This window comes from Poecile atricapillus, chromosome 1, assembly GCF_030490865.1.
Source record: "Poecile atricapillus isolate bPoeAtr1 chromosome 1, bPoeAtr1.hap1, whole genome shotgun sequence".
Lineage (NCBI taxonomy): Eukaryota > Metazoa > Chordata > Aves > Passeriformes > Paridae > Poecile > Poecile atricapillus.
This window is the reverse complement of record NC_081249.1, coordinates 114,907,335-114,934,950: the sequence shown is the minus strand read 5'-3', so window position 1 is coordinate 114,934,950 and position 27,616 is coordinate 114,907,335. Positions and strand designations below refer to the sequence as shown.

At 42.9% G+C, this 27,616-nt stretch overlaps 1 protein-coding gene across 4 annotated transcripts in view; it reads left to right on the top strand.

The window, feature by feature from the left end:
* The window catches only part of FCHSD2 (FCH and double SH3 domains 2), a 119,837-nt gene extending 93,902 nt beyond the window's left edge, over positions 1-25,935 (top strand). For all 4 annotated transcript variants that reach the window (XM_058856258.1, XM_058856265.1, XM_058856241.1 and 1 more), the window contains 10 exons: positions 6,555-6,671; positions 7,379-7,483; positions 17,119-17,280; positions 19,871-20,005; positions 20,302-20,385; positions 20,491-20,668; positions 21,303-21,523; positions 22,485-22,614; positions 22,751-22,833; positions 23,818-25,935. In XM_058856258.1, coding sequence (XP_058712241.1) covers positions 6,555-6,671; positions 7,379-7,483; positions 17,119-17,280; positions 19,871-20,005; positions 20,302-20,385; positions 20,491-20,668; positions 21,303-21,523; positions 22,485-22,614; positions 22,751-22,833; positions 23,818-23,901 — 1,299 coding nt within the window. In that variant the 3' untranslated portion in view covers positions 23,902-25,935. The remainder of the gene's footprint in view (positions 1-6,554; positions 6,672-7,378; positions 7,484-17,118; positions 17,281-19,870; positions 20,006-20,301; positions 20,386-20,490; positions 20,669-21,302; positions 21,524-22,484; positions 22,615-22,750; positions 22,834-23,817) is intronic.
* Positions 25,936-27,616: the final 1,681 nt, after the last annotated feature.

Sequence of the window (27,616 nt, the reverse complement as noted above, 5' to 3'; positions counted from 1 at the left end):
AAGCGAATGAAGGCTCTTTCTCAGGTTTTTGAATTGGTCAGAAATTGGGTGTTTTCTAATTGATGGAGCAACATTTAATTGCAGGAGAACAATTACCAAGCATTCTTTTGCCACATGTTCTGTTTCTAGATGTTTTGCAGGGATTTCTCAGTTGGCTTTTATTTTCTGTGGGTTGTGCATGATAATTTTCACACCAAGGACTGAAAGAAAAAAGTAGAGTCACAAATACGTCTCATCAAAAGTTTAATACTAACCTTTTCCAAAAACAAATTGTGGGCTCTCTTCAGGCTGATCCACTGGGACTGGGCTCAAAATTTGGAGTATTTAAGTATTACTGGAATGGAGTTGTGAGGGCTGCAGGCAGGAAGAATGTTATAAACAGTATGGATATGGATCTCTGAATGCAGAGATGTGAATTCTGACATTAATTCCACTTTTACATGGTCCATCCCAAACTTCTGTTTAATAAGAGAAGAGCTGTTACCAGGATTTCTGTGCCGTCCTTGAGTCAAGGACGGCCCACTTTGCTTTCAAAATGACCCCAATGTGCACAAAAAGGGTCTGATCCTAAGAAAGGAAGGACTTAAACAATTTACCATCAACTTCCAGGATTTTTGATCCCAAAAATCCCAGTTGCTCTAGGTAAAATGTACACTTTTGAGTGCCCACAAAGAGAAGGCCACTTGAAAATGTTTTACATCAATCAGGTGTTTCCTTTGTCTAAACAAAATTGGTTTGAGCTTGAATTTAATCAGCTGTTCATGTCACTAAATTACTTAGATTATTTCACTGGTTTGTTTTGATGGACATAAATTCTTATTTTTAAAAAAGAAAGTTTTCCCAAAAAAATCCTTGAAACAAACCACTTACCCTTAAAAAACGGTTTGTTTTAAAACTATTCAGAAAGAAATGATTGATCAGTTCCTACCCAGCTTCAGTCCTCTCCAGAAATGAATTCCCAACATGGATTTACAGACAGCAAAGTAGAGAATGAAAAGAGCCTCTTAGAAGACCTTTATCCTCCCAAGGAAATCCAGTCAGCACATCTTGGCCTTCCATGGAGGATGCTGTGATACTCCACAGTTCCATCATCCCCCATCCTCCCACAAGGAAAGGGATATTTATCAATTCCACAGAAATCCAGTGTGGGGAAAACACACTGTCCCTGTGCTCACAGATAAGCCACAAGAACAGGGCAAAAGAGAAAGGAAATTCTCCAGCTTTTCTCTGTTTCCTGTTTGGAAAAGCTGCTTTTTCCTTGATCTCGAGGTTATCACGTGAGAAAGGGAGCCAGGTGACACAAAAGTGTCCCTGGAATGGGAGGAGAAGGGCCCTGAAAAGCTGACATTTCATTTTTGGCAACTTTTTCCTGTTTTTCATTCACTGTTTCCTCAGAGAACATGAGGAAAAGCTGTGACCCAGCTGATTTCTCCCACAGCTTCTTGACATGAAAATAATATTTCTTTTTTTTTTTTTCCCTCTTAATTTGCACAAAAACACCTCAGGAAGTTCCATGGAAAGTTTTGCAGTTTCCCCCCAAGTAACTTGGCTGTTTTATGGGTAGATTGTGAAAATAAAGATGAATTTTCCTTCACTCACAGAAGAACATCTTGGAATTTCTCAGCATCTTCTATGAAGGAATTTTATATATAAAGTTAAATAAACAAGTACTAAAAGGGCCCATGTTTCTATATTTACAGTGGTCTGTCCATTTCATACCAGAACAGACTGGGTTTAACTTTCTTGAAGCTAAAGCTAAAAATAAATAAATAAAAATTACTGAATTTTATCAACCTTTTAATAACTGAACAGACTGGTTTTAACTATAACAGTTTTGAGGCTAAATGTATATTACAAAGAGGTAATTATTTAATTGTATTCAATATTAGGAATTCTTTTTTTGAGAATTACAGATATTCAGGTAAATAAATCAGTGGGTGTGAGCGGGCAAAGCTCTGCCTTCCTTCTCTGACTTCACCTATCCTATGCCTGTCTAAAACTGATTTTATCTAATCCCTTCCACCCCAGCTGTGCTTAAAATAAGATCTAATATTTATATTTGAGGTTGATACTGAAGAAAAAGGAAAGTTTTGGATCTTCTGGGGACTTAGCTTAGGTTGAATGTGAGGATCATTTCTGATTTTCTCCTAAGCATAATGAGCTGAAATTGGATCCCAACCTAATGGATTTTATTTTCATTTTCACTGCCTAGTTGATTTTATTTTAATTTTCACCACCTAGTTTTAATTTAGAGAGCACACAGTTCGAATTATTTGGGTTTTAGCAGTCAGGAAACGCAGATTAAGCAAAGCTCTGAGTTTTTTCTAACAGAGAAGATCAGAGAGCAGAAGTTGTACTTGAAAGAAGTGGCCACTTAAGAAGTACAAATTTGTTTATATTCCATTGAAAATATCTACAAAATCAATTTTTCTGGGTCAAAGTCCTTTTTTTTTGCCTTTGGTTACCTAATGAGGGCAATTTTTCCATATTTCAAGTTCTAATAGATGTTTTTGAAAAACTGGCTGGGAATGCAGCTGCTGTGAGGGCTGAGGCAAATGAGGATAATTAAGAAGGTGAGAATAGAAGTAAATTAATGAAAATACTCTGCACTCTAATTTCAAGGTTAATTTCAGTGAGAACAATATAAACCTTTAAAAATAAACAAGATTCAAATTAATTTTAAAAAGAGGGTTGTGCTTTTTGTCTTATATACAACAGAAGTTCTCAATACAGAAACATCAAGGCCTAGGAATCACAAAGTTATGTTGATCAGTGATATTTAATACAAAGCAATACTTTTAAGATTCTAGACTTCAAAAACAAAAACCTGAAACAGACAAAAAAACCCCAAAACCCAAACCAAAACACAAAAAACCAAACAAACCAAACCAAAACATCTCTGCCCATTCAGATGTTCCTTTTCCTTCTGCAGCCCCCTCATCGATTTATTAGATTAATATAATATTGTCTAGTATTAACAATATGTTACAAATTTGTTAGTTTAAAAAGCAGCATGTGGTTCTGTAAAGCAGCAATCATAGGTTGATTTGGATTTAGCCTTATTGTAACATAGATGTGATCATAATAATAGTGGATTTAAGATCTTTTTGGTTATTCTGAGGGGGGGAAAAAAAACCTTTATGCAAAAAATCTTAATTTTTAAAGATGAAGAGTGTCCAATATGAAATGTTGCAAATTTACTGAAAAATGAGTCAGCCCCAGCTCACTCTTGGCTAAATTAAAATTAAATGAGCTCAGCAACAGCAGACTAAAAGGAGCCCTAAAGTTGGCTCATGATTTTCTCAAAACTGCTGAGTTTAGCAGTGAGTTGTGTGAAAAATGTCATGTGTGTTCCTTCCTCCTCCCCAGAGTGTTGCTCTGCAGCCTTGGCATGGAAACTTCTTGTTTTCACCTCTTTTTAAAAGAAGTGCCTGGTTTTGAGATGTGTTTTGTGTCGCTGCTTTGCATGCAATAAATGTTCCCTGATTTTTGCCTTGCTAGAAGTGAAATTTTAGTCCTCAGCCACAAAAATAAGGAACTTGGAGGCTCAAGAGCCAATGGTTTTTTTGCTTTCAAGACAGCGTTGTGCCATGTGTATCCAGATATAACTGGATAAATAAGAATACAGGCTGGCTTTGGGCCTGTTGGGAGGCAAATCCTGCACCTGCACTAACATTTCAGACCAAAATGGAGAAGTGACATTTGTCTGCAGCCTGAATGCTTTTGTTAATTTAAGAAACAGCGTTGCTGCCCCTAAGCTTTTTAGCTGCTTGGAGCCATCCAGAACTTTCTGCTGTTTTACTGATCGAATTTTTAGCACTAAACACTGTTTTTGTTGTAATCCAAGCCCTGAGGGAACAGCAGAGTGTCCATCTATGTTTAGCTCAGGTTTTTTGGCTCTCCCTTCATTCCTTGGCCACTGAGAATGGGTTTGGTTTCCCTCTCTTTTGGAAGAGGTTAAATTGAGTCATTGGACATCTTGGCACCACCAGGTTCCAGTCCTGAAGACACTTCAGCTTCATGGAGTATGTCAGGATCAGACCCTGCAGTTCCTCCACCTTCTTCTCTACAATTTGGACTTTAATGTCCACAGCAGATAAATCTGGTTTAGCTCCTGTCCTCTCACTGATTTTAATGGCAGCCGGGTTTTCATTTTCTTGATGTTCCTGTCCAGTCTGTCTTTCCCCGAGGATACAGAATTAAGGCTTTTCATTGCCATATTTTTATTTTTAGACCTTTAAGCAAGGGTGAGGTTCTGCCTGGGTGCAATACTGCTTTATAAATAACTGATTCAAGTTTGATCCTACAAAATTCATTTATTTTTCAGTATGCCTTAAAAGTAGCCACAAAGTCCATATTCATTTTTCTGGTCAAGTGCTTTTGATTAATAGACTAAAATCCAAAATCACACTTAGGGTGATGGAGAAGATCATCAAGTGACTGAAAAGTCTGGATTCTTTCCATATGAAAATGAGCTGCTGACTAGGGGCAAGAGCAGTGTGAGCACTGAAAATATGTTATGGGCTGTTTCACTCTCAGATGTTTCATAGGGAAGAGGGAATGTCAAAGATTCTGCTCAGGTTAAGGCTCAGGTGGAAGCTGTGGAAGAGGCTGTATGATAAACTAGGAAAAAAACTGAGGGGAAATGTTATCTTAAGTATTGGATGTGCCTAAATTAATCCATGTGTTGTCTTCTTCAAGTTTTAAAATGGAGTAGCTTAACAGTGGTAATTAAAGAAGTCAGTAATGAAGGAATATGATTCTCTAAATCTACCTCAATAGAAGCCAATTTACTAATTAAATTGAGGGGATGGGTGAACAGATCCTCACCTGAAGCTTCACCTACCTGATCATCCCAGCACTGGCCCCATGCCTGTACCTCTCCTCTTCCTCTTCTGGGCCACTCCACACCTTGTCTGACAATTGCCTGTGCTTGGAAAATTCCATTTCCTGGCCATTTCAGACCCTCAGAATAAAGGTTCAATTTTGGTGAGGAACTTCACTGAACAAGTAACGAGCTGAACCAATTTTGTCTCTTTTTATATTCCCTGATAGGCTGTCAACCAAAGTTCGTCATTTTTGTCTCTTCTGTGAGGCCAGTGTAATCTAGAAAAATCCTGTTTTCAGAATGACTTCAGTTTGCCTCCTGGTGTCTCTTGGTTTTACCCCAGTCTGTGCCAAAGGGTGGTGTAGATGGTTAAACTGTCATCCTTCCTTGACACAAATCATTCCACTTTTCCTGCTAAAGTACCTGGTAACAGCAACCCTTCTTCTGCAACAGCTGCAGGCTTCCCAGCTACCCTGAAAATAATTCCATGTCTTTCTGCTCTCTTACCCTTTCCTGATGGCTAACCCTGGATTTCTACTGCCTAAACAAACTTCTTATCCTTCCGGCATTTTTCTCTAGTTTCAAACTCCACCTGATGAACAAAAATGGTGTATTTTGAACCATACAGAGTGAGAAAATTGTGACACAGGCATTTCTTTCCCACTTCAGCAGCTCTGTGCGTATTCTCTCTTCTGGAGTCGTAGTTTATAAGGGATTTTTTTCGGTTGATCTCAAAGGCTGAGCAGGATTATGTCAGGGCTTGTGGTAAAAAGGAGTGCAGGGGGGTTGTGGATTGCAGTGGCTGGATCAGGAAAAAAAAATAAAATAGGGACTGGTTGAGGTTGGAAGGGATCTCTGGAGGTTGTCATGTCCAGAGCTGTATCCAGGTGGCTTTTGGATATCTTCAAAGATGGAACCCATCCCAGTTGATTCTGTGACTCTGTTACAAATGGAAATGATGGAAAGATTGGGAATTATTTCAGTAATCCCATGCTGGGAAATGTTTCTGTTCTGTTCAGCCTGTGGACAGCGAAGAACTATTTCATCTTGCTTTATTTGGAACTTCTTGAGGGGGACAATTTTACTTTTTTTTATTGACACAACAAAAGCATGAGTAAGATGGAACAAGATCAAAAATGTGATTGGAAATTTCAGTCTGTGTTTTACAGACACGGAACATTTTTGGACAGAAATTGCTGTGCTGTACTAAAATATTTTATGGCTTTGTGGTTTGATCACAATTTACAAAGAATGAGCCCCTTGGTCACACTAAACCTTTCATCTTTAGGAAGGAATTGTTCTCCATGAGGGTGGGGGCCCTGGCACAGGGTGCCCAGAGAAGCTGGGGCTGCTCCTGGATCCCTGGAAGTGTCCAAGGCTGGGTTGGATGGGGCTTGGAGCAACCTGGGATAGTGGAAGGTGTCCCTGCCCACGGCACTGGATGGGCTTTTAAAGTCCTTTCCATCCCAAACCATTCCATGATCTTTGCCTCCTGTAATGCCTGTTTATTTTGGGAATTGAATTCTTGCGAACTTGTGGCTTCTGGAGTTGCCTTCCCACGGCCTGGTACCATCCCAAAGTTCACCCAGAAGGTCTTGTCGCACCTTCCCCGTTTCATAAGAAACAAGATCCCAGGCTGATAAATAATTCAAAGTTAACCCTGTAGGTAAGCACAGAGGTAGCCTGGGGTCTGGGCCATCATAACTCCTGCTGTTCGCTGTTCCAGAGCCGACAGCTGGAATCGGAGACCGGGACGACCGAGGAGCACAGCCTGAACAAGGAGGCGCGGAAATGGGCGACGCGGGTGGCCCGCGAGCACAAGAACATCGTCCACAGCCAGCGGGTAGGTCTGGGAAAAAGCACATCCACGGGATCAGAAGCTGCTGCAAGCACCAGGGAATTAATTACCTAGGGCCTGTGTTCACATGGGTGCCAAAAAAGTCTGTTCCACACCAGGGAAGTCCGTGAGGAATTTGCCGTTCAATCTATGTGAAGACGTAAAATTAGATGTGAATTGGTAAATTTGTTTCTACGTCTGTGGCCCAGCTCTGAGGAGCCAAGGGCTGTGTTTGGGCATCTGGAATGTGTTGAATGTGTCTTTATAGGAGGGACACTTAAAGACAAAAAGCTACTTGCTCTACCCCCAAAAAACCCAGCCATGAAGGAGTCTGCTGTGCTTTCACCACACCCTGCCCAGTTTCCCGGTCATCCATACAATTCCAACCCCTGAGCACAACATCAGCTGGAGAAAAACAATATCCAGAATGCGCTGACATGTCTGGGAAGGCTCCAGAGAGAGCTCAGAACCCCTTCCAGTGCCTAAAGGGGCTCCAAGACAGCTGGAGAGGGACTTGGGACAAGGGATGCAGGGACAGCACACAGGGAATGGCTCCCACTGCCAGAGGGCAGCGTTAGAGCCATCACCTTTTATTTCCTGGGATGGACCTTTGTTGGTCAACACTAGCACCCAAACAGTAACTGCCCTGATTGTCACAATTACTTGTCTTTGGCATTTACTGCACCTGTGGTGTGTTTCCTTGTTCCTGGCAGACCCTGGAAGAGCTGGAATGCCACGGGCCCGTGATGTCGGAGCAAACCCGAGCAGAACTGGAGCAGAAAATAGATGAAGCTCGGGAGAGCATCCGCAAGGCTGAGGTAAGGAGGAAATTCTTTTGGCATTTTTAATTGCTTCCCACAGGTAGATCCTACAGCTGTTTCATTTGGTTGGTGGAAATGTGTATTTTTAGCATCCAAACCCTGGGAACTTTAAGATTTTTTTTTCCCCTTCATTTGGTATTTGTCAAATTACTGAATGAACTTCATGAAACTCTTTATCAGAAGAGTGATATTACAAACAGCTCCTGAGGAAGAGTGAGGCCACCTGCTGCCTTTTCCACTGTCAAAGGTCAAGAATCTTTGTATTTAGGGGCTTTATCAGATTGAAAAACAGTCTCATTGTTTTTACTATTTACTTCTGCTTGGAGGAATTAGTACCAGAAAATGGTGGTTTTATCCTTGTCTTCATATTTTGAGGTTCTAGAAGCAACTGCCACGTGCTATTGTAGTGGGTTTTGATACACAAACTAAATCTGACTGTGGGAAACATTGGAAATAATCCTTGTATCTCTAATTTTACTGGGAGGTGCTTTTAAAAGGGTTACAGAGTTTTTTGAGACCTGTTGTGGGTTAAGACTCATGAAAAAATTGACTTCTTATTTGGCTGCCAGTGTTGGGTTGGTAAAAGTGAACTGTTTTCATGGCCACTGACTGAAAAATCCCATTGCAGGCAGCAGGATCTGATCTGTTGGGTTTTGGATGAGTGGGTTGCTTAATTAAAACTGTAGAAGAAACCTAATTGTTTCAGTGAAATGCTTCTCATACCTCAGAGTACCTGATGTAATTAGAAATGTGATTTACAGGTGAAGGGGTTAGAAAATACAGAGCAAAATTATTCCTCCTCCTGGTAGGAGAACTGTCAGGCTCCCTTTTTAAAGGAAAGGCAGGATATGTTTTTTTAAAAACTAACTCTTACAGAAAGTGGTTTAAAAATATGTTTTGAGTAAATTATTTCCAACAGACCATACTCCAAAACACTTGCATATATACATACATAGCTAATGATTAAATCTGCAAGGATCAAAGATAAAAGCAGCAGCAGCAGCAAGAAATAAAATCAGGATAAGAAGTTGCCAAAGAGAAAGTTCCTGCAGCAAAAGATTATAAAAGGTGCAAATTAAATCAGTCTGGAACTTAAGTGACTTAGGAGAGAGGGAAAGTGCCAAGAAGTAGAAGTTTTACATATTATTTTCTCCAGGACATGTGTTTTAGCTAATAACAGACAAATAGTGTATTTTCCTGTTTTTCCAGTATGTTGGAGTTAAACCATCCCTTATCTTTCTAACATTTAACATGTGCCCTCTTTTACAAGGGAATATGATGCCAGGGCCAGGTAGTTGAAGATGAAACTCAGTGGTTGGGGGATTTTTGTCCACTTACTTCTCTTCTGCTGTGTATTTTAAAGACTTGAAGCTATCCCCGAGTTTTTGGAATGGTGTGGAAACCACTTTGTGGGACATTTTCTGTATTGCTGCCAAAGCTGTTTATAGTGTAACATTGTTTATTAATTTTTTTTTTTTGCTAAACCAATAAGTGAATTTAGGGAGATTTTATTTCCACTAGGGGATGGCTTTTTCTTTTAGCTCTGTTGGTCCCCACTCCTCTAAGACTGAGGTCAAGACCACAAATTAGACAAGAGATTTTTGCACACATAAAATCCTGGAGAACAGCAACCTAAGCTTTGGGCTAAAACCTTTTCTTTGGGAATGCAATTATAATTCCTTCCAGTGTGTGAAAACCAAACATTCCTGCATATTTGAGTGCAACTGATCGAGTTTCAATTACTGAGGGTGGGGCTGGGGAGCTGTGTCTGTGCAGAAAGTTCTTTAGGCTGTGAATAGGAGGCTGTGGAGTTGTTCTGGTATCACATCCAAAGGGGTGTGAGGATGACGCAGATAATTGTTTTTTATTTTATTTTTCTCTTTTTATGGCAGTTTTTGTCTGTTTTATCCCATTTTTTTCTCCTGTTTCACTCATTCTCCTTCTCCTTTGCAAATCCACTTTCTCTCTTCTGTCCTTGTCATTCATGAAGGGGCAGATAATTTCACAATCACATTGGGATCAGATTTTCTGGTTTGGTCATCTTCCACTTGCCTGTTTCTCCTTGGGGAATTTTATATCCCTGACAGATTGCTCCAGTACCTTAAAAAGCAGGATGAGCTGAGTCAGGTCTTTTTAGAGAGGATTTTTATTGGTAAAGGTATTTTTTCCAGGGTGTATTGAGCATAGAAGTGCTCATCTCACTGCCCTCTTCCTTGGAGACCCTGAATCCAGGGAAATCTATGCCCTGGGAGGAGCTAAGGAGCTGTTCCGTATGGATAACTGAATTTAACAAGTACAGGGATGTGGAAACAGGTGTAATTTGAAAATACAGCAAAGGAATTGATTAAAAATGCACTCAGAATCAGGAAATATTGGAGTATCACGATTTTTTTTGTCTTCTACAAGATGAATATAAAGGTTCAGATTGGCACATCCACAGCTCAGTGGGTTATTTCTGATCATTTTCTCCCTGGGATAGCAGCTATTTCTCCTTGTGATGTTTTCAGGGAGCAAACTCCTTGATTAGAATTGGGGGAAAATTAGGAATTCCAGCAGAGTGCTGCTGTGCAGGTGATACGTTGGCAGATGTGACTGTAACTGATAACCAGAACACACATTTTTGTGTTAAAATTGGAAAATTTGGGATTTGTTAGAGAAATGGTTTGTTGGTGGGATTTTTTTGTTTTTTTGTTTGATAGTTTGTTTTTGTTTTCTTTTTTATTGCTTTTTTTAAAAGGAAATGTTAAAATAATGTTAGATTTTGCGCGATAATACCTCTGGCACTGGCAAAGAAGTAAAATTGACTGTAGTTAATGACACACTGTGGAGTTTCGATCCAGAGGGATTCCATTCTTGTCCCAGCAGCATTGAACCACTTTGATAAAGACAAGCCCTGAGAGCAGAAGGTGCTCTTTCAAGTTGAAAGTGGCAAAATTCAGGCATCAGCTGTAAAGGAGATCAGTCAAAAAAAAAAAAGAAAATTGATATTGAAAATTGATAATCTGTGAAAATAAACCATTCTGGGAGCTCCTCTGTACTCACTCACCCAATTCAGGTAATTGAACTTCTGTGTTTTCAGCTTTGATTTCTGTAGCAGCAGGAAGGAAGGAATTGAGCTTTCCATTTTCCCACTGCCTGAATCCCTTTATCTTTCAATGACTGGAGACAGAAATTTACTGGGAGCAGAGCCCGACCCCCCGCCTGTCCCCTCCTGTCAGGGAGTTGTGCAGAGCCAGAAGGTCCCCCTGAGCCTCCTTTTCTCCAGGCTGAGCCCCTTTCCCAGCTCCCTCAGCCTCTCCTGGGGCTCCAGCCCCTTCCCAGCTCTGTTCCCTGCCCTGGACACGCTCCAGCCCCTCCATGTCCTTCTTGTCTTGAGGATCCTGAAACTGCCCCCAGGACTGGAGGTGCCTCAGCAGTGCCAGCTCAGGACATTTCCTCCTCTGATCTCATTTTTCCCCTCTCAGACCAAAGACTCCAGCGTGGGTCTCCCCAGGCAGTTCAGTTGTCCCAGGGCTGACATGATTCCTCTCCAGGATGGTGGGAGGTTTTCCATTTGCTCTCAGGTCTTTGGGCCTCCACAGCAATTAATCCTGTTCCCACTTAATTACAGGGGGATGCTGTTGTCTCCTCATCAGGATATCTAAAGCTCTCCAAAGAGTGTTTGTAGCAGATTAGATCTGGTTAAGGCTTCATTGCGGTGCTGTTTACTCGGTTTCATCAGCTCAGAGGTGTAGGGCCATTTTTAATTGTACATGGGGGGCTGATTCATCCCTCTCCTTGTATTTGGCACAGATATTCATTGCTGTGCTGTGTCACAGTGGGAACAAAGCAGGTTCCATATGCTTCAGGAAAATAAATGGAATGGAGTCACAGAATCACAGGATGGTTTGGGTCAGAAGGGACCTAAAGAATCATTTAGTACCAACCCCTGCCGTGGGCAGGGACACCTTCCACTATGCCAGGTTGCTCCAAACCCTGTCCAACCTGGCCTGGAGGACTTGCAGGGAATAAGGCTCCTAATCCAAAAGAAAAAGTGAATTTGTGAAATGCCACTCACTGCCATCTCTGGCTGAGCTCAGGAAGCAAAGGCTGGGAGAGCTGTGCAGGGAGCCAGGTGCCTTCCCTGCAGGAGATGTGGAGGAGTTGTTGTTCTTTCCAGGTCAGCAGATTGGGGACTGGCCTGGAAAAGTCCCGGCAACATCCACACAGCAGGAATTTCGAAGTCCCCTTGTGAAAAGCAGTTTAGTGAGGGGAAGAATGAATTTTTACACAGTGGGTAGTGCCAGGACAAGGGGAATGGCTTCCCACTGCCAGAGGGCAGGGATGAATGGGATATTGGGAAGGAATTCCTGGCTGGGAGGGTGGGCAGGCCCTGGCACAGGGTGCCCAGAGCAGCTGTGGCTGTGTCCAAGGCCAGGCTGGACACTGGGGCTTGGAGCAGCCTGGGACAGTGGAAGGTGATGGGCTTTGGGCTGTTTCTAATCCAGCCTCTGCCTAACTCTTACTGAATGTTTTGGTTATGACATGTCCATAACATTTTTCACTCTCTGAAGACCCAGTGTTCACCCCAGGACCACAGAGAAGCGTGATAATAAATGTTTGCATACATATATTTTACAGACACTTCCTTACAGGATCCAGGTGATTTCCATTCAAGCCCAGTTCCCACCAGCTTGAGAGCCACTTCTTAAACCCTACAAATTCAATACTTCAGGATCTTAAATGTTTTGTGTGCCTGAGCTTGGGAAAAACCCATCTGCTGTTTGGGCTGGAGCTGTGCAGGTGGATTCTTCCCCAGGAATAGCTTCCCCTCTGTTTCCTTAACCTTGGAATTCACTTGGGAGAGGTGTTATGTATGCCAGTGTCTCATTTCCCATTTGCTTCACCCCAACAGCCTCGTTGGATTTCAGTCCATGCAGATTATTTAGCATATAAATTAACTCCTGGAATAGCTGTACAAACCTCCCTCCCAGCCTCCCACTTAGAAAAGAAACTCACTCAGTGTTGTGGTGGAAAATGTAATTTATGAGCTAATTCCCCACCTGGTGCAGAAAAAGGAGCCAGATTTTAAGTGAGTTGTGTTGGACAGGATTTATCTTTTTGGTTGGGTTGGTTTTGCCACAGCTTTGGGTTTTCCACCCCAAAACCCAGCAAGGCAGTGCAAGTTGAATTATTTGGTTTATTTCCTCATCCACACCTACTTACCACAGTGGGCTGTGATTTAAAACTGAACTATATGGAATAAGACTCACTTAGGGTTTTGAGAAGTTTAGGGCATTCCAAGGCTTAATTATAAATCAAATTGATATATAGTCATGTCTGCCTATCACTGTATCATAATTCCAGTGGCCCAAATTTTAACTTTTCCTGAAGAGAATTATTTCATTATAATATCATTCATTTTAATGTATTTTTCAATTAAAAAACCCAAGAATTTCAACAAAAAGTGTTTCCAAATGGGGAGAGAAATAATGTCTTCCCAGAATGTTTTGCCAGAATCTTTCCACACTGATTTCTTCCTGACTAAAAGAATTTGCCAAATGAGAGTGTCCAACCTCTTGGGTTCATGGTCAGTGGTGGCCTTGGCAGTGCTGGGGGAATTGTTAGACTCCACGATCTTAGAGGGATTTTCCACCCTAAATGATTCCAGGATTCTGTGATTCAACGTTTTTTTTCCTGCCACTGAAAAAGTATTGCAGTGGAATAAAACATTTCTCACAGAAGATGGTTTGGGTCTCCTCATAATCCTAATGTAATCTGATTTTAGTATCTAACCAAGCTCCTAAGTACAACTTCTGTGTAAAAGAAATAATTCTGAATTCTTCAAGAGAAAAAAAATCTGGGCAAGGCCCAGAATTTGTTCTGCACCTTGAAAAGCCATGACAGGTAAAGCAACTCTGCTTTCAGGAAGATCCATTTGAAACTGGTTTTAACAAAAACCTAAGCCAGAATATTTGAAAGGGCAACATTTGCTCCATTTCTGTGTGGCTTTTTACCTGAACACCTTTATAAATGGACTTGGATCCGAGGTGTTTGTGGGATGTGAAGGAGCTCTGGGTTTCTTTCCAGCCCTTTTCTCTCCTGGGGATGGGGAACAGCTCTGTAGTGTTCTGCTGGGTTTCATTTCCACGCCTTGCAGAGCAGTTGTGTATCTTCATCTTGAGTAAGCTGTGGGTCTAAAACCATTGCTTAATTAAGACTGGAACAGTAAATAAACAAAACTATTGCATCTCCCATGTGGAGCAACGTTAGGTATGTGAGGAATAGATAACAGTGTTTATATTTTCTAAAACTTGGGTGGTTTTTCCTTTCATCTTCTCAGATCCTCCCAGCAGAAAGAGTGGCTCACAGAAGCAGGGACCCCCCAGCAGAGTTTGTAGATTTTGTGGGTGGCTGATGGTTTTTTAATCAGTGTAAAAACACCCCAGTCCTGAGCTATTAACCAGTAATTGGTGACTGTAAACAGCAATTTCACTGCTACACAGGAAAATGTTTGTCCTGCAGTGAGACTTCCTAACAATGAAATTTGGGTAGCGCCCAGATTTCAGAGCCAGTGCTGGATTCCAGCATTCCTGGGCTTTGGAAGCTCAGCTGCCTTCCTGGAGATGCTCAGGGTTGCTGGGAATGCCAGGGGTCACTTGGTTTAAGATAGTTTGGAGTCTGCCAGTGGAGGTCACTCAGTTGGGGGGCACAGCAGGAGTGTCCCTGGGGACCATCCAGTGGGGGGCTGGGGACACCAGTGGTTAAAGCCTTGTTTAGTTTTTAATGTGATGATCTTTCAAGGGAACAAGACTTTCAGAAAAGCTTGTGGCACAGTGTGGTGAAATGCTGATGAAATCACCACTCTTGCCCTGGTTCCTTCTTACTTAACATTTTATTCTGGCATAATGAAAGAATCAAACCCCAGCTAATTCAGAGGGAGTGATATTTGAATGAAATGTTTGTATCTTTATAGAATCACAGAGTCATTGAGGTTGGAAGGGCACTCCGAGATCACCGAGTCCAACCCAGCACTGCCAAGGCCACCACTAAACCATGTCTAAATGTGTAGCTGTCCCTGTGTGAGATGCAGAATAAAGTTCTGCTCCTGAGTGGTATTTTATTTGTATTTTTCCTACAGGTAGGAAGCTGTTAACTCTGGTCTACCAACATAATTATTTAGGTAAAAAAAGTAATTTCAGCTCGTAAATAACTTTCAAGTGCAGGCCTGACCTAATGCTCCTGGTACTTTCATGGCTTGTCTGCAGTGGAATTAAACTCAAAGCATTTGTGGTTTGGAACAAACATTTGTTGACTGTTAAGGCTTCTGGGTGTAAACAGGGAGGGGAGCTCCATTGGATTTGCTGGGTACATTGAATTAAAACCTCTTGTCAAGTACACTCAAGGATTTTGGAGCAGCTTGTTTATTTTAGCTCACAATTTGTACAAACTACAGCAGAGCGAGGACTAACAGCAAATGCAGATGTTTGTAGCAGCCTGGACCAATGTTTATTGCTGTAGCATAACTCAGCCTAATTGGAAATTGCATAACAAGGTAAACAGCAAAACAACTGGGCTGAGCAATTCCTCGGTGGAGGCACAGGGAAAGTGCTCATAAATGGGTGTCGGGATGTAAAGACGAGTTAGGGGAAGCTACTTCACAAGTAAATACATACATTCATATATATTTACATATTCAAGGGCAGGCTGGACAGGGCTTGGAGCACCCTGGGATAGTGGAAGGTGTCCCTGCCCATGGCAGGGGGTGCCACTGGGTGATTTTAATGTCCTTCCAACCCAAAACATTCTGGGATTCTGTGAATTAAGTTGCCTTTGACAAGGTTGTTCTCCCTGCCCTGTGCAGCTCCAAGGTTGGAGTGGGTTTATTCAAAATCTTGTAGAGAAGGGATGCACATTAATGTATTTAATGTTTCCTCTTTTTCTCAGCTCTCTGAACACTATTTACTGTTAATCATTCACCTGGAGACCCCTTGCATGAAGAAGTGGAAACTTCCCTTGGCTCAGTGGCTTTGGCTTTTCCCGTGGGAAACACCTCTCAAAGTTGTCCCATCCTCCTTTCTCCATCCCTGACTGGGGGAGAGCATGTGAATGCAGCTGTAGCCCTGTGAAGATAAATCTGACATCATATATTTCCTTCTTACAACTGACCTACTGTTTAAAAATCACACTTCTTCTACACAGAATTCAAAATAATGTCTCTCAAAAGTGGTTTGGTGGAGACAGGTTTAAAGTCACCTTCACAAATTAAGTGAAAATGGAAGCATCTTTAGGGGGTTCAGCTTAATAAAGTTAACAGTCATTTTGTCTCTGATTTCTTAGTAGAAAGGATTCTCTGATTCTGTAAGTGCAGCAGCATGTCAAAAATGAGAAAAATACCTGTATCACTTCAGCTCAACACAGAATTTTGTACAGAGTAAGGATTTGTGTAAGAGATAAATTTCTACCCGGCACTTGTTGGCATTTGAATTCACTGCACACATATTCTTCATAGTCTGCTGTGCTTCACCCACTACTGGAAAGGGAATTTCCCTCCAGTTTTTGCCTGAACTCACCTGTTTTTGCTGGTTTTGCTTGGATTCCCAGTGCTGCTGAGTGCTTGGTGTGTCAGGGATGCTGCAGTGAGGTGCTTCAGATCCCCGTGGGAAGGGCTGGAAGGGAGAGAATGGAAATGAAACTTTGCTACTTGCTAAAAATGACCAATGCTGTGAAAAGGAATGGAGGAAGAATTCCGGTGTGGTTCAGAGGGTTTCCTTTGTTGCCTCCATCAGTGACTCACTGAAAGAGTTTTGGGAAATCACTTGATTTTTGTTCCTCTGATGAGCAAGGGCAGCAGGGGGGTGTTGAGAGAGCTGGTCTGGACAAAAATATCCTTAATTTTATCCCTGGGTTTGCCCTCCACTTCTTGATGCAGATCTGCTCTTGCTGAAGTGCTGATTTTCTTCACGCTGCTCTTCCCACCCTCCTGTTTAGACTGTGAATTAATTTGGATCAGGGTGGTGCTTTGCCATGAATTTGTTAAATCCTTGGCTCCATCGGCCAGCCAGTGTGCCAAGATGCTGAAGTGAACCCAGCTGTCAGAAAACCTCCATTTTCATGCTGTTCTGAAGACAAAAATCCTGAAACTGTTTGTTGGAGTGCAATAATACTTACTTAATTTGGGGGTTATTAGCATGTTGTGCTTCCATAACAAATGAGTTTCCTGTGATCTCTGGCACATGCTGGTGGAAAACAGCCTCGCTTGGGAGTTGGTGGGCTGGTGTGTGTGTGTGTGTGTGTGTATCCTGTCAGGTTGATTTGTGTTTCGCATCCAGCTTAGTCACCACCTGGAAGGGTCTGCACTGTGGATATTCCTAATTTTAAACATTTTGGGAAGCACTGGGTTGTTGGAGTTTAAAGCTACACTGAAGTACTTAAGGGTGTGCATTGGGAGCGAGCATAAACTCAGGTGTTATTTGAAAAAACAACAACTGGTGAGACTGGCTGGGCCTCCAGGGAACCATTCCTGTGTGAACCATTGCTGCAGGCAAGGAAATGAGGGGCGGGACTCATTTCCACAGGGAGCAGCTTTGGGAGCCAGAAGGGGCAAGGAGGGATCCTGAGGGGCTCAGAGCTGTGTGTGTTTGTGTCCCCAGATCATCAAGCTGAAGGCAGAGGCGCGGCTGGAGCTGCTGAAGCAGATCGGGGTGTCCGTGGACACGTGGCTGAAGAGCGCCATGAACCAGGTGATGGAAGAGCTGGAGAACGAGCGCTGGGCCAACCTGCCCTCGGTCACCAACAACGGCTCAGCACACCTGGTACGGGTTCTGAGGGGAAACCTCTCCCCAGGGCTGTGGGATATCTGCAGGGGCTGCTCCTGACCTAGCATGGGATACAGAGAGTCCAGGGCTGCAGCCCCTCTGCTCTGCAGCCAGGCTGGGAGAGCTGGGGGTGCTCACCTGGAGAGGAGAAGGCTCCAGGGAGAGCTCAGAGCCCCTTGCAGGGCCTGAAGGGGCTCCAGGAGAGCAGGAGAGGGGCTGGGGACAAGGCCTGGAGGGACAGGGCACAGGGAATGGCTTCCAGGGATGGATGGGATATTGGGAAGGAATTGTTCCCTGTGAGAGTGGTGAGGCCTGGCACAGGGGAAGCTGTGGCTGCCCCTGGATCCCTGGAAGTGTCCAAGGCCTGTGTTTCTTTGAAGTTTCATTAATAGTTTATAATGTTACCTTGAGATCTTTGAGTGTGCAGATCCAAGTGTCAGCCCTCTGAAATCCCAGAGGAATTCCTGTGCTGAGTTTCACTTCAGAGCCTATCTGGTCACGATAGATGAGGATTTGTTGCATAGCTGTGAAACAGCGCTTTTATTCCATTTCTTTTTGTACTCCACCTCCTTTAACTTCCCTCTGTGCCTGTTGGGCAGCTCCCAGTCCCTCATTCCCAGTGTCCCCAGACATGGCATAGTTGGCCCTGGAGCTGAGCTCCCCGTGCTGGTTCCAGGCGATGCCACAGCCTGGGAGGTTCAGCTCTGAGTCTCATTTTCCCCTTTTACACTTACGTAGGCTCCTGTATTTAAAAAAGGCTCTGTTGACCTTGGCAAGTCAGATAGGGACAGCCCAGAGATGGAATTCTTAGAGCTGGGACCAAAATGATGCCAAAATTTAGAGGAATTACTGCAGTTTGTAACAAGCAGCACTTTCACTCCAGCCTGGAGGAGTGGGCAATGTTTAACAGCTGGGGAAGGGGCTGAAGCCTCAGGAGGGGCTGAGGGAGCTGGGAAAGGGGCTCAGCCTGGAGAAGAGGAGGCTCAAGGGGCCCTTCTGGCTCTGCACAACTCCCTGCCAGGAGGGGACAGCCAAGGAGGTTGGACTCTGCAGGGAACAGGGACAGGACCCATCTGTGTTATATGTGCAATAAAACAAGTTATTTAGTTAATTAGTTATATTTCCATCGTTTTTTCATGTATATAATGTTTCTCTGATCACCTCCCCTGCATTTCTTGCTGTGTTTGCTGCGTGTCCCACACCTTCAGTGTCCTTCTGACCCATACATTTATTCCTTGCTGATACCATCTTCCATCCCAGACTCTGCAGAAGGATGAGCTTTAGCAACCTCTCAGTTTCCTGTTTTCCCTCTCCATGCCTGCTTCCCAAATGATTCCAGCAGAGCTCAGAGCAACCCACGCGCTGGAAATGAAGGCGTGTTTTTCCTCCTCATGTTAGAAAACCAGGAGCAGATGTTGCCCAAACCTTCTAGACATGATTTGCTGATTTCCATGATGTCCCAGCTGGATGTCAGCCCTGGGACCATGCACAGCAAAAGGCAGAGAAACAGGAGGGGAAACCTCAAATTTGCCACAATCTCTAGTTGGTTGCTGATCTCCCAAAGCTTTACCCAGCTGCAGGGCAATGTTTTGGTTGTCCCAACATCAGCACACCAAAGCAGAGATGAAGGCAAAACTGCTCTTGAATTAGAGTTAGTGAGGAGGAAAAAAAATCACCAGAACTGCAAGGATTTGGTTTGGAAATAGTAGCATAAAAACTAAGTCAGAACACGATGAAGCTTTGTGCTCTTCTAGTCCAGGCCTAGAAGAACAAAGCTGTCAGAGACCTGGTTTAGGGAAACTGCACAGGGAATTTGTAGGGTCAGCTTTTTTTTGTTTTATCAGTCTCTCACTTCTCACAGGGAGCACCAAACTGACTCCCAAATTAATAGGAATAAACACAGGGAAGATGGCTCTACATAACAGTGTTGCCTTTGATTCACAGAACTGTTTTCACAGAATAATTCATCATTTTTCACATGAGATAAAGTATTTATTCAAAACATAACCCAGGCACAAGGCCAAAGCACAGCTCATGGCAGTCTTACCCAAACTTGTATTTTTCCAGTGCATTGACTTCAAGTTTTATTTAAACTTTTATAGCAAGTTTTTACAAATCTTCCTGTCTCTAAGAATTTTCCTAATAAACTGCAGCAAATCTCCTGTGCAGAATACACCAGCTAGAAGGTTGATTTGGGGCTTTATTTTTTTAAACTTTAAATATTTCCATTGCAGATTTATTTTATAACTCGTGGTCACAGGTACATTATTCTTTCAGTAGCATAAATTCTCTTTTATCCATTAAACTGTTTTTCTGTGCCATTGAAATGGCATCTCCAAAGTACTTTAGTCACAGATTATGTGAAAAATGGATTTCATAACTGTCCAGCAGTTGAGTTGGAGCTTCCAAAATCCTCTGCAGTACTTTTTAATGTCCTTGTGCTTGAACAAAGAAATCCAGCTGAGTTACTTTAACAAAAAGTCATAAAAAACAAACACTGAAAAATAGTAACCAGCTCATTTTTATGGTTATTTCTTCACCAATTTTTAGCAGCTGCTCTAATGCCAACTGGAATTTGTTTTACCAGGTCAATGCTGATGCAGAAAAGGAAGAAGGTGAAGAGTTTGAAGACAGCATGGATGTTTTTGATGATAGCAGTTCTAGTCCTTCTGGTACTCTCAGAAACTACCCTCTCACCTGCAAAGTTGTTTATTCCTATAAGGTTAGTGACTTTTTAAAATTTTTTAGAAAAATGAATTATACAGATAATTAATGTACCTTTGGGAGCTTGATGTGTGTTTAGGGGGAGATTCAGGGAGGTTCCATCTGTCTCTTCTGAGGGAGAGGGGCTTTTGTGAGTGGCAGAACCTTTGTTGGGATGTTTTAAATTACGTTAAAGCTTTCATTTTTGAAAAAAACATCACTTCTAATAAAAGTCTAGGTGGGAGTGTTCTCTCCACTGCCTGTGCCTTGCCCTTAAAGCCTTTCCTTTTGCATCCTTCCTGTCCTCCATTCCAGGCTTCTCAGCCAGATGAGCTGACCATAGAGGAACACGAGGTGTTGGAGGTCATTGAGGATGGCGATATGGAAGACTGGGTGAAGGTATCATTTTCTGAGCTTTTTAGAAGTTGGGATGGGAGGAAATGCTGGGGTTCTTTCCAGAGCAGTGTCCACAAGCAGAGAATGGCTCCTGTTGTTGGTTCACAGGCACGGAACAAGGCGGGACAGGTGGGATATGTGCCGGAGAAGTACCTGCAATTCCCAACCTCCAGCAGCCTCCTGAGCATGCTCCAGTCCCTGGCTGCGCTGGACACACGGTCCCACACCTCCAACAACTCCACGGAGGCTGACCTGGTGCCAGGCAGCCTCAACGGAGACTCCAATGGTAAATCCCAGTTAAAAAATACATAGGATATCGAGCTGGCTCTTGGAAACACTCTGGGCATCGAGTCTGGGAGATTTTCCCAGATTTCATGGAGGCACAGAATCATGAAGGTTGGAAAAGACCTCCAAGAAATCCAACCTTTGATCAAATCCCACCGTATCGCAAAGTCTGCTCATTTTTTAACACTTCCAGGCATGGGAACTCCACCACTTCCCGGCCTGTTCCAATGTTTAATCACTTTTCCAGGGAAGAAGTTTTCCCTGATGTCCAACCTGAACCTCCCCTAGTGCAATGTGGGGCCATTTCTTCTTGTCTTATCTCAGGTTTCCTGGGAGAAAAGGCCCCACCTGGCCACAACCTCCTTTCAGAGAGGTGCAGGGAGAGACTGACCCGTATCTGAACACATCCATTGCCAGTAATTATCTCAGTAATTATCTCTCTCATACTAAATCTGCATAATTCACCTCTTTAGCTCGTACAGCTGAGATTAAAATTAAGGAAAACCAGAATAATCTGGCTCAGCAACAATAAAATCTTTGAACGGACTTCAAAATCACCAGCTCCAGCTATCAAACTTTGTGTAGTCTTAATTTTTTTCCTTAGCTCATTGGGTTTTTCTTTTTCCATTTTGCAGTCTGTTTTGTAAAAGCACTTTATGATTACGAGGGGCAGACAGATGACGAGCTGTCCTTCCCAGAGGGAGCCATCATCCGCATCCTGAACAAGGAAAACCAGGATGATGATGGCTTTTGGGAAGGAGAATTCAACGGCCGCATCGGGGTCTTCCCCTCGGTGTTGGTTGAAGAGCTCACGGCCTCAGAGAACGGAGAGACTCAATGGATTGGGGATATCCAGGTATGGAAACAGAGGTTGGCCTGGTTTATTGTTTGGGCAGTTTGCAAAGATCTGTCACTTCTTCAGGGGGAAAAAAAATCAAAACCAGCTTAAGAAAAAAAAAAAAAAATCAGGACCAATTTTAGGAAAAAAAAACCAACCCAAGCCCTCAGTGCTTGCATTTTGATTTCTTACCCAGCCTAATAACTATGAACTGATGTATTTTTGCAAATTTGTGAATAAAGGCAGATATTTGGATAGAAAGGAATCAAAGGAGAAAATTCACAGTTTACTTCCTGTCATTAATTTATGAGAGACTGAGATGTCAGGCACAACCTGGCAAAAAGAGAATTACAGGCTCTTTCAGCCCTAATATAGTGTTTTCATACTTAAATCCATTCTGTATCCTCTCAGTTTTGAGGGGTGGGATACTGCCAAGTTTTGGATTACAGTAATTTTTACAAAAACGTCCTCATTTCCAGTGTAGTTCTGTAATCCTTATATCATATTAGAAAATCAGACACATTCCAATGTGGAGTTTGGTGATAGAAACTGCACTTCCATGTTTTCCAGAACAGAACTTTTCAATATTTTTATTCCTTGATCGAGGAAGACCATGAAAATGAACATTTAAATGCATTTGGGTGGGGACAAAGCTCATGATCCCAACACTTCTGTGTGAATCCCACTTGCCCAAGTGACCTTTTTGTTTAGAACAACCTTCAAAAGCCTCTCTGAATTATCTGGGAGAGGCTGAAAATTTCTGTTCAGCAGCAACCTGTGATTTTAAAGAATTTGAATCCCATGTTGGATACTTTGGCTTTCCTTCCCAAACTTTCCTGCCAGCTGCTTTTCCTGCGGAGGGAACTTGCTGGAGTAGGGATGGGTTGGAAGACTGATATGTGTGTGTGTGTGTGTGTGTGTGTGTGTGTTAAAAGTGCTGAGGAGGATTTGCTGCAGCTTCTCCCTCTCTTTGGCACAGGTATCCCCGACTCCAAAGGCCAACAACTCCTTGCCACCGCTGCCTCTGTACGACCAGCCTCCCACCAGCCCCTATCCCAGCCCGGATAAAAGAGGATCCCAGTTTTTCCCCAGATCTCCATCGACAAACGGTGAGAAATTTGCAAATTAATTTTGGGTAAAGGCTTCTCAGAGAGAGCCAAAAAGGAAAAGAAAAAGCATTTTTGCAACAGAAATTCAGCAATACTCGGGGGCTTCTTTGTAATAGGGTGTTGCTTATTCCTTCAGAAAACAGCTTTGGTTCAGAGTCCTCTGGATTCTCCCAACCTCCACGAATTCCTCCCGAAAGTTCCTACGGCAAACTGCGGCCTGTAAGTGACCAGCAAATCCTGTGGTTTTTATTGATGTTCAAAGGGCAGCAGCCCCTAAACAGAGCTGAAAAAGCGGTGGGGAATGAATGCCAGAAGACGTCAGTCTCATGGTTGATACAATTCCTGCTTTCCAGCAGTTCCCTGCGCGTTTGGAATTCTGTTTCTTTCCAAACCCTTTGGTTTGAGGCGTTTGGATTCTTAATGATGAGGATTTTGTGTTGTCTTTACTGCCTAGAAAAAGGACATTTTCCAGAAAAGGAAGGGAAGAATTAAATCACTTAGAACTTGACAAAATCCATCTCCTATGATTTCCTTGGAAATCAAGTTTTGGGGGTTTCAGGACCCTAAACCAAATCATACTAAAACATAAAATTTGTCTTTTTCTGGCCTTCTCAGTGAATGAGGTTTCAGAAAAAAGATAATTTTTGGATATTCAGATAATATATTCTGAATATTGCAGTAGTATTGGGCAGTTTGGTGCAGGGTTGCTCCACAGTTCATGTTTTCCAGACCAAGTTTGGTGTATTCTGAAGTGGTGTCCTAAAAACCCCGTTGGCACTAAAGCTGATCTCTGTCAGGAGCAAAAACGACTGATGTGGCAGAGTGTGAAACAACATCAAATTTTGGGTATGTTGAGGTCAGTGATGAGGTATAAGTGAGTCAGATGCAGCAAAACATCCTGGTAGTTCCCACTCCACAGGAATTCCAGGGAAAAGCACCATCAGATTCAGCATGTGATGAGCTTTTCCCAGGTTTACATCCTGGCTTATCCATGGAATAGATGTGGGATTGCTCCCTGGAGGGAATCTTGACAGGTCATGAGGAACATCCCTGATTTGGGAGCTGCATCCAGCTAGACACACAAACCTGTTTGTGGGCATCATCTCGAGGGGTGAGCCTGGAGCTCCATGCAGGAAATGTGGGGGGTTTCTGATAGAATTTGGCCATTTTGGGGTAGTCACAGGCCGGTTCTGAATGTTGCAGGTGCGAGCAGCTCCACCGCCCCCGACACAGCACCACCGCCGGCCCACGGAGAAGATCGAGGACGTGGAAATCACTCTGGTGTAATGAGGGGACTGGCTAATTAGTAGTGCTACAATCAAGGCCAAACACAGCTTTTGGTCAATCTCGTTTTTAGGCACCTTTGCATGATGAAGACTTGGACTAGAGTGAGCGATAGGGAGGATTTTATGTGGCAGTGACCTGGCGGATTCCTTCCCACAGTCATGAATATTTTGTGCCTTTTGTTTTTTTTGTTTGTTTGTTTGAATTTCTCGACATCATTCTTCCTCTCTTAGCACAAACCAAGACAGGCCAAGATTGGCTTTTTTTCTTGGCTGAAGATGCTCCATTTTTATGTGGAGACAAAAGAAAGAGCCCCGTTCATGCAGCTTAGTCTTAGCATCCTTTGCTCCTGTGCATTAGTACAGTATATTACTGTTGCCATAGGAATGTGTTAAAGATTGTGGATCCTTCCAGTAGCATCACCTGCCTGACCAGGTATTCATCAGAAGAATGAAAAAGGGAACAGAAAAAGAAGTCTAAAGGAGAGGCTGGCTCCTCTTGAATCCCCCTGCAGAAAGGAAGAGATGGGAAAATGATCTCCTGGAGAAGCAAAAGCGTTCATTCCATGGGTGCTGCCCTTGTCAGTGATTCACAGCTGACCATTCTGCCTTTGGATTTTTGTGTTTACTCAGTGCATTTACTCATAGAGGATCTAACACGGAGGTGCTGAACCAGCAGCAACATCTTCCACAGCAGAAACCCATGGGTAGAAAAGTAAAAAAGCAAGTGAGATTTTATCTAGATCTGGAAATTGAGCTGCTTTTTCTATTTTTTTTTTTCCTTAGCAGATTTTGGGGATTTTGGTTTTTTGTTGGGTTTGTTTTTTGGGTTTTTTTTAAAGCATTTGGGTCACTCTTATCCCAGTTATTGCCGTGTACTTTATTATCCAACGTTAGCAGTCTATCTTTGTCATCAAACCACCTGAGTTCTAGAGTTAGCAGTTCCATTTAGAGTATTTACATGCATTTAGTTGTTGCATTGGATGGTCCTGTAGCCTTTTCCCACCCCAATCCCATTAACCAGCCAAAGCCAGGGAGCCAGGAGCAGCTCCGGGTTCTGCCTTCACACCACCTTCGTGCCCAAGATGTGCCCAATTCCTCTCAGGGGAGAAACTGAGAGGAAGAGTTTCACATTTCCCTCAGAGAGCTCTGAAAAGGGAGCTTGGATTTGGTTTTTTTGAGAGAAAAGGGCAAAGAATATTCTGAGGTTGAACGTGGAGTAGAATGGTTGGAGGAGAGGGAAAACTGGACGAGAACACGTTTTTCTTTGGGTACTGACCAAAATATTGTCAGCATTCTCCATCTCATCTGAAGATGAGAACTTCAGATCAAAGGCATCCTGAGGTTGGGTTTGGAGCTGTTTATATGTTCTCTTGTGTCTTCATGTTTTTTTTCAAAGCCAGTAAGTTTTCTGCCTTTAGTTTACTAACAAGGGCTATTTTTTGAGGCTGCATTTACAACAAAAACCCAACAACTCATCTTAACAAGATTTTATCATAAACTTTGCACATACTTGGAAATCCCAACCCAGGCTGGGTCTCCGAGCCACCCAGTGCTTGCCAGTCTCCTTTCCCAGTGGGATCTTTAACCAAGAGTGGGGCTGTCTGAGGACAACAATTCATGGATCAGTTATGGGATCAGTGACTGTCCAATGAAGTCTTTTCCATATTATTCCTTCTTTTGCACCTCTTGTCCTGTTGATCTGTTTGAGGTCTTTTTATGTGTTTATCAAACTTATTCTTAAGTTTAAAAAGAGAAGTTAAAAAAAAAAAAAATTTAACTGTTTGCAAATATTTTGAGATCTTCACAGTGCAGAAGAAAATCAAGTTTTTGCCATAATGTTCATGTTCGATTCCTTTGGCCAGTTTTTCTGTGTCCTTCACACCCGGACTTTCAAAAATCCAGAAAATTTTTATTTAAAAGTCTTTTTAGTTGTATTTTAAAATATTTTCTGTAAGAGCTGCTAATTTTATTTAAAAAACAAAAGTGAAAAAAAAAGCAAAAAAAAAAAATGAAAAAGGAAGAAAAGTTGTAAAAAGATGCCTCCTTTTAAACTTTGATTTCTTCATACAGGGCATGTATCGGCCGTCGCAGTGTGTACAGCTCAGTACACCCTGAAAGCATCACTGCAAATGCTTTCTTTATATTGGCTGTAAAAAGTTTGTATTTATTATGTATAAAAAGTTGAATAATAAAAAAGTGGAACTAAATCCCTGGTGCCCTGGGAGATTTTGGGAGTAAGGGGGGTTGAGGGAGAACCCAGGGATAAAAATGAGCATTTTCTTGAGAAGGAATTTGTGCTTTTACACAGAAATTTGAATCTTGTGCTTCGGGAAAAGGACATCCTTAAAGTCAGCTTTAAACATCTTTTGGAAAGGGGCATTTATACAAAGAACAAAACATTGCCAAAAATGAAGAGCCAGCAACAAAGCTCCAGTTACTAAAATAATTGCTTAATAGCCTTGATGCAATTAGGATAATTGCCTAAAGAAAGCGAGGGGAGTGATTGATAACAACCCTTCAGAGTGATTGTCCCTTAATAGGCTTGATTTCCCTAATTGTGCCAGGAGTGTTCCCACTGCATCCCCAGCCTCTCCAGCTTTGGGCTCCCTCTGTGGGCTGTGTTTCCATGTTGGATTTTCTCACTGCACTCGGAAGCTGCCTGCCAGTGACCACCTCCTTGCTGGGCTAATCCCAGTTTCCTACAGGTGATGGGTGCCAAATGAGCCCTAATTTCCACGTGCTCTGTGTTTTTGGAGGCTGTTTTTTCCTCGTGGAATTTTGCTGTGGGCTTGGGTTGGATCTCTTTTCACTTCCACTCTTCCCTCAGAGCTGTTGTACAGGCCTTCACTTTTTTCCCCTGAGCTCCTGCAGCCTCTTCCTTTGAGAAATCCAATCTTTCCTGCTTTTTGTATGGATTTATGGTGCTTCTCTAAAAATTATTGTCCTGCCTTGCTGCTTTGACAGCTCTGTCCTTTTCACTTGTTGTTTGGGGTCCTTTTCACCAGCTCTACGACTTAAAAATGGTTTTAATCCTCAAATCCACCAGCAGAGAAATCCTTTCTTCCATTTTTAAAAGACCCCCTTCATGCCTCTACTTGTTCTCCTTCCCAAAAACAGAGCCAGCAGCAGCTGTGCTGTGATCCCATCATTCTTGCCATAAACTGATTTCCATGAAAACCTCTTCTCCCTGAAGTGCCTTTCCTGCGAGTGAGAGATGGGCACACAGAGACAGAGGCAGAGAGAGGTGCTAAGGCACCACAAAGGCTCCAGGGCTCTATTTCCTGCTTGGCATAGTTAAGAGAAGGAATCTGGGGAACTTTCCCAGTGCAGAGGGTGAAATGGGGGTTCTTGGAAGTAAGCAGCAGGATCTGTTAAAACCAGGGTTTCCTCTGAGTGCTTTGGTTCCCACATTTTGGCTTTAAACTGGAACATTGTAGATAGGGATTGGGTTTTAGGGGGAAATCCTTCCCTGCCAGGATGGGCAGGCCCTGGCACAGGTGCCCAGAGCAGCTGTGGCTGCCCCTGGATCCCTGGAAGTGTCCAAGGCCAGGCTGGATGGGGCTTGGAGCAGCCTGGGATAGTGGAAGGTGTCCCTGCCATGGCAGGGGTGGAATGAGGTGATCTTAGATCCCTTCCATGCCAACCCAGTCTGGGATTCAGTGATTTTCAAAAAGGTTAATAGGACTCAGAGTGGGCAAAAGAGAAAGGGGGTAAAA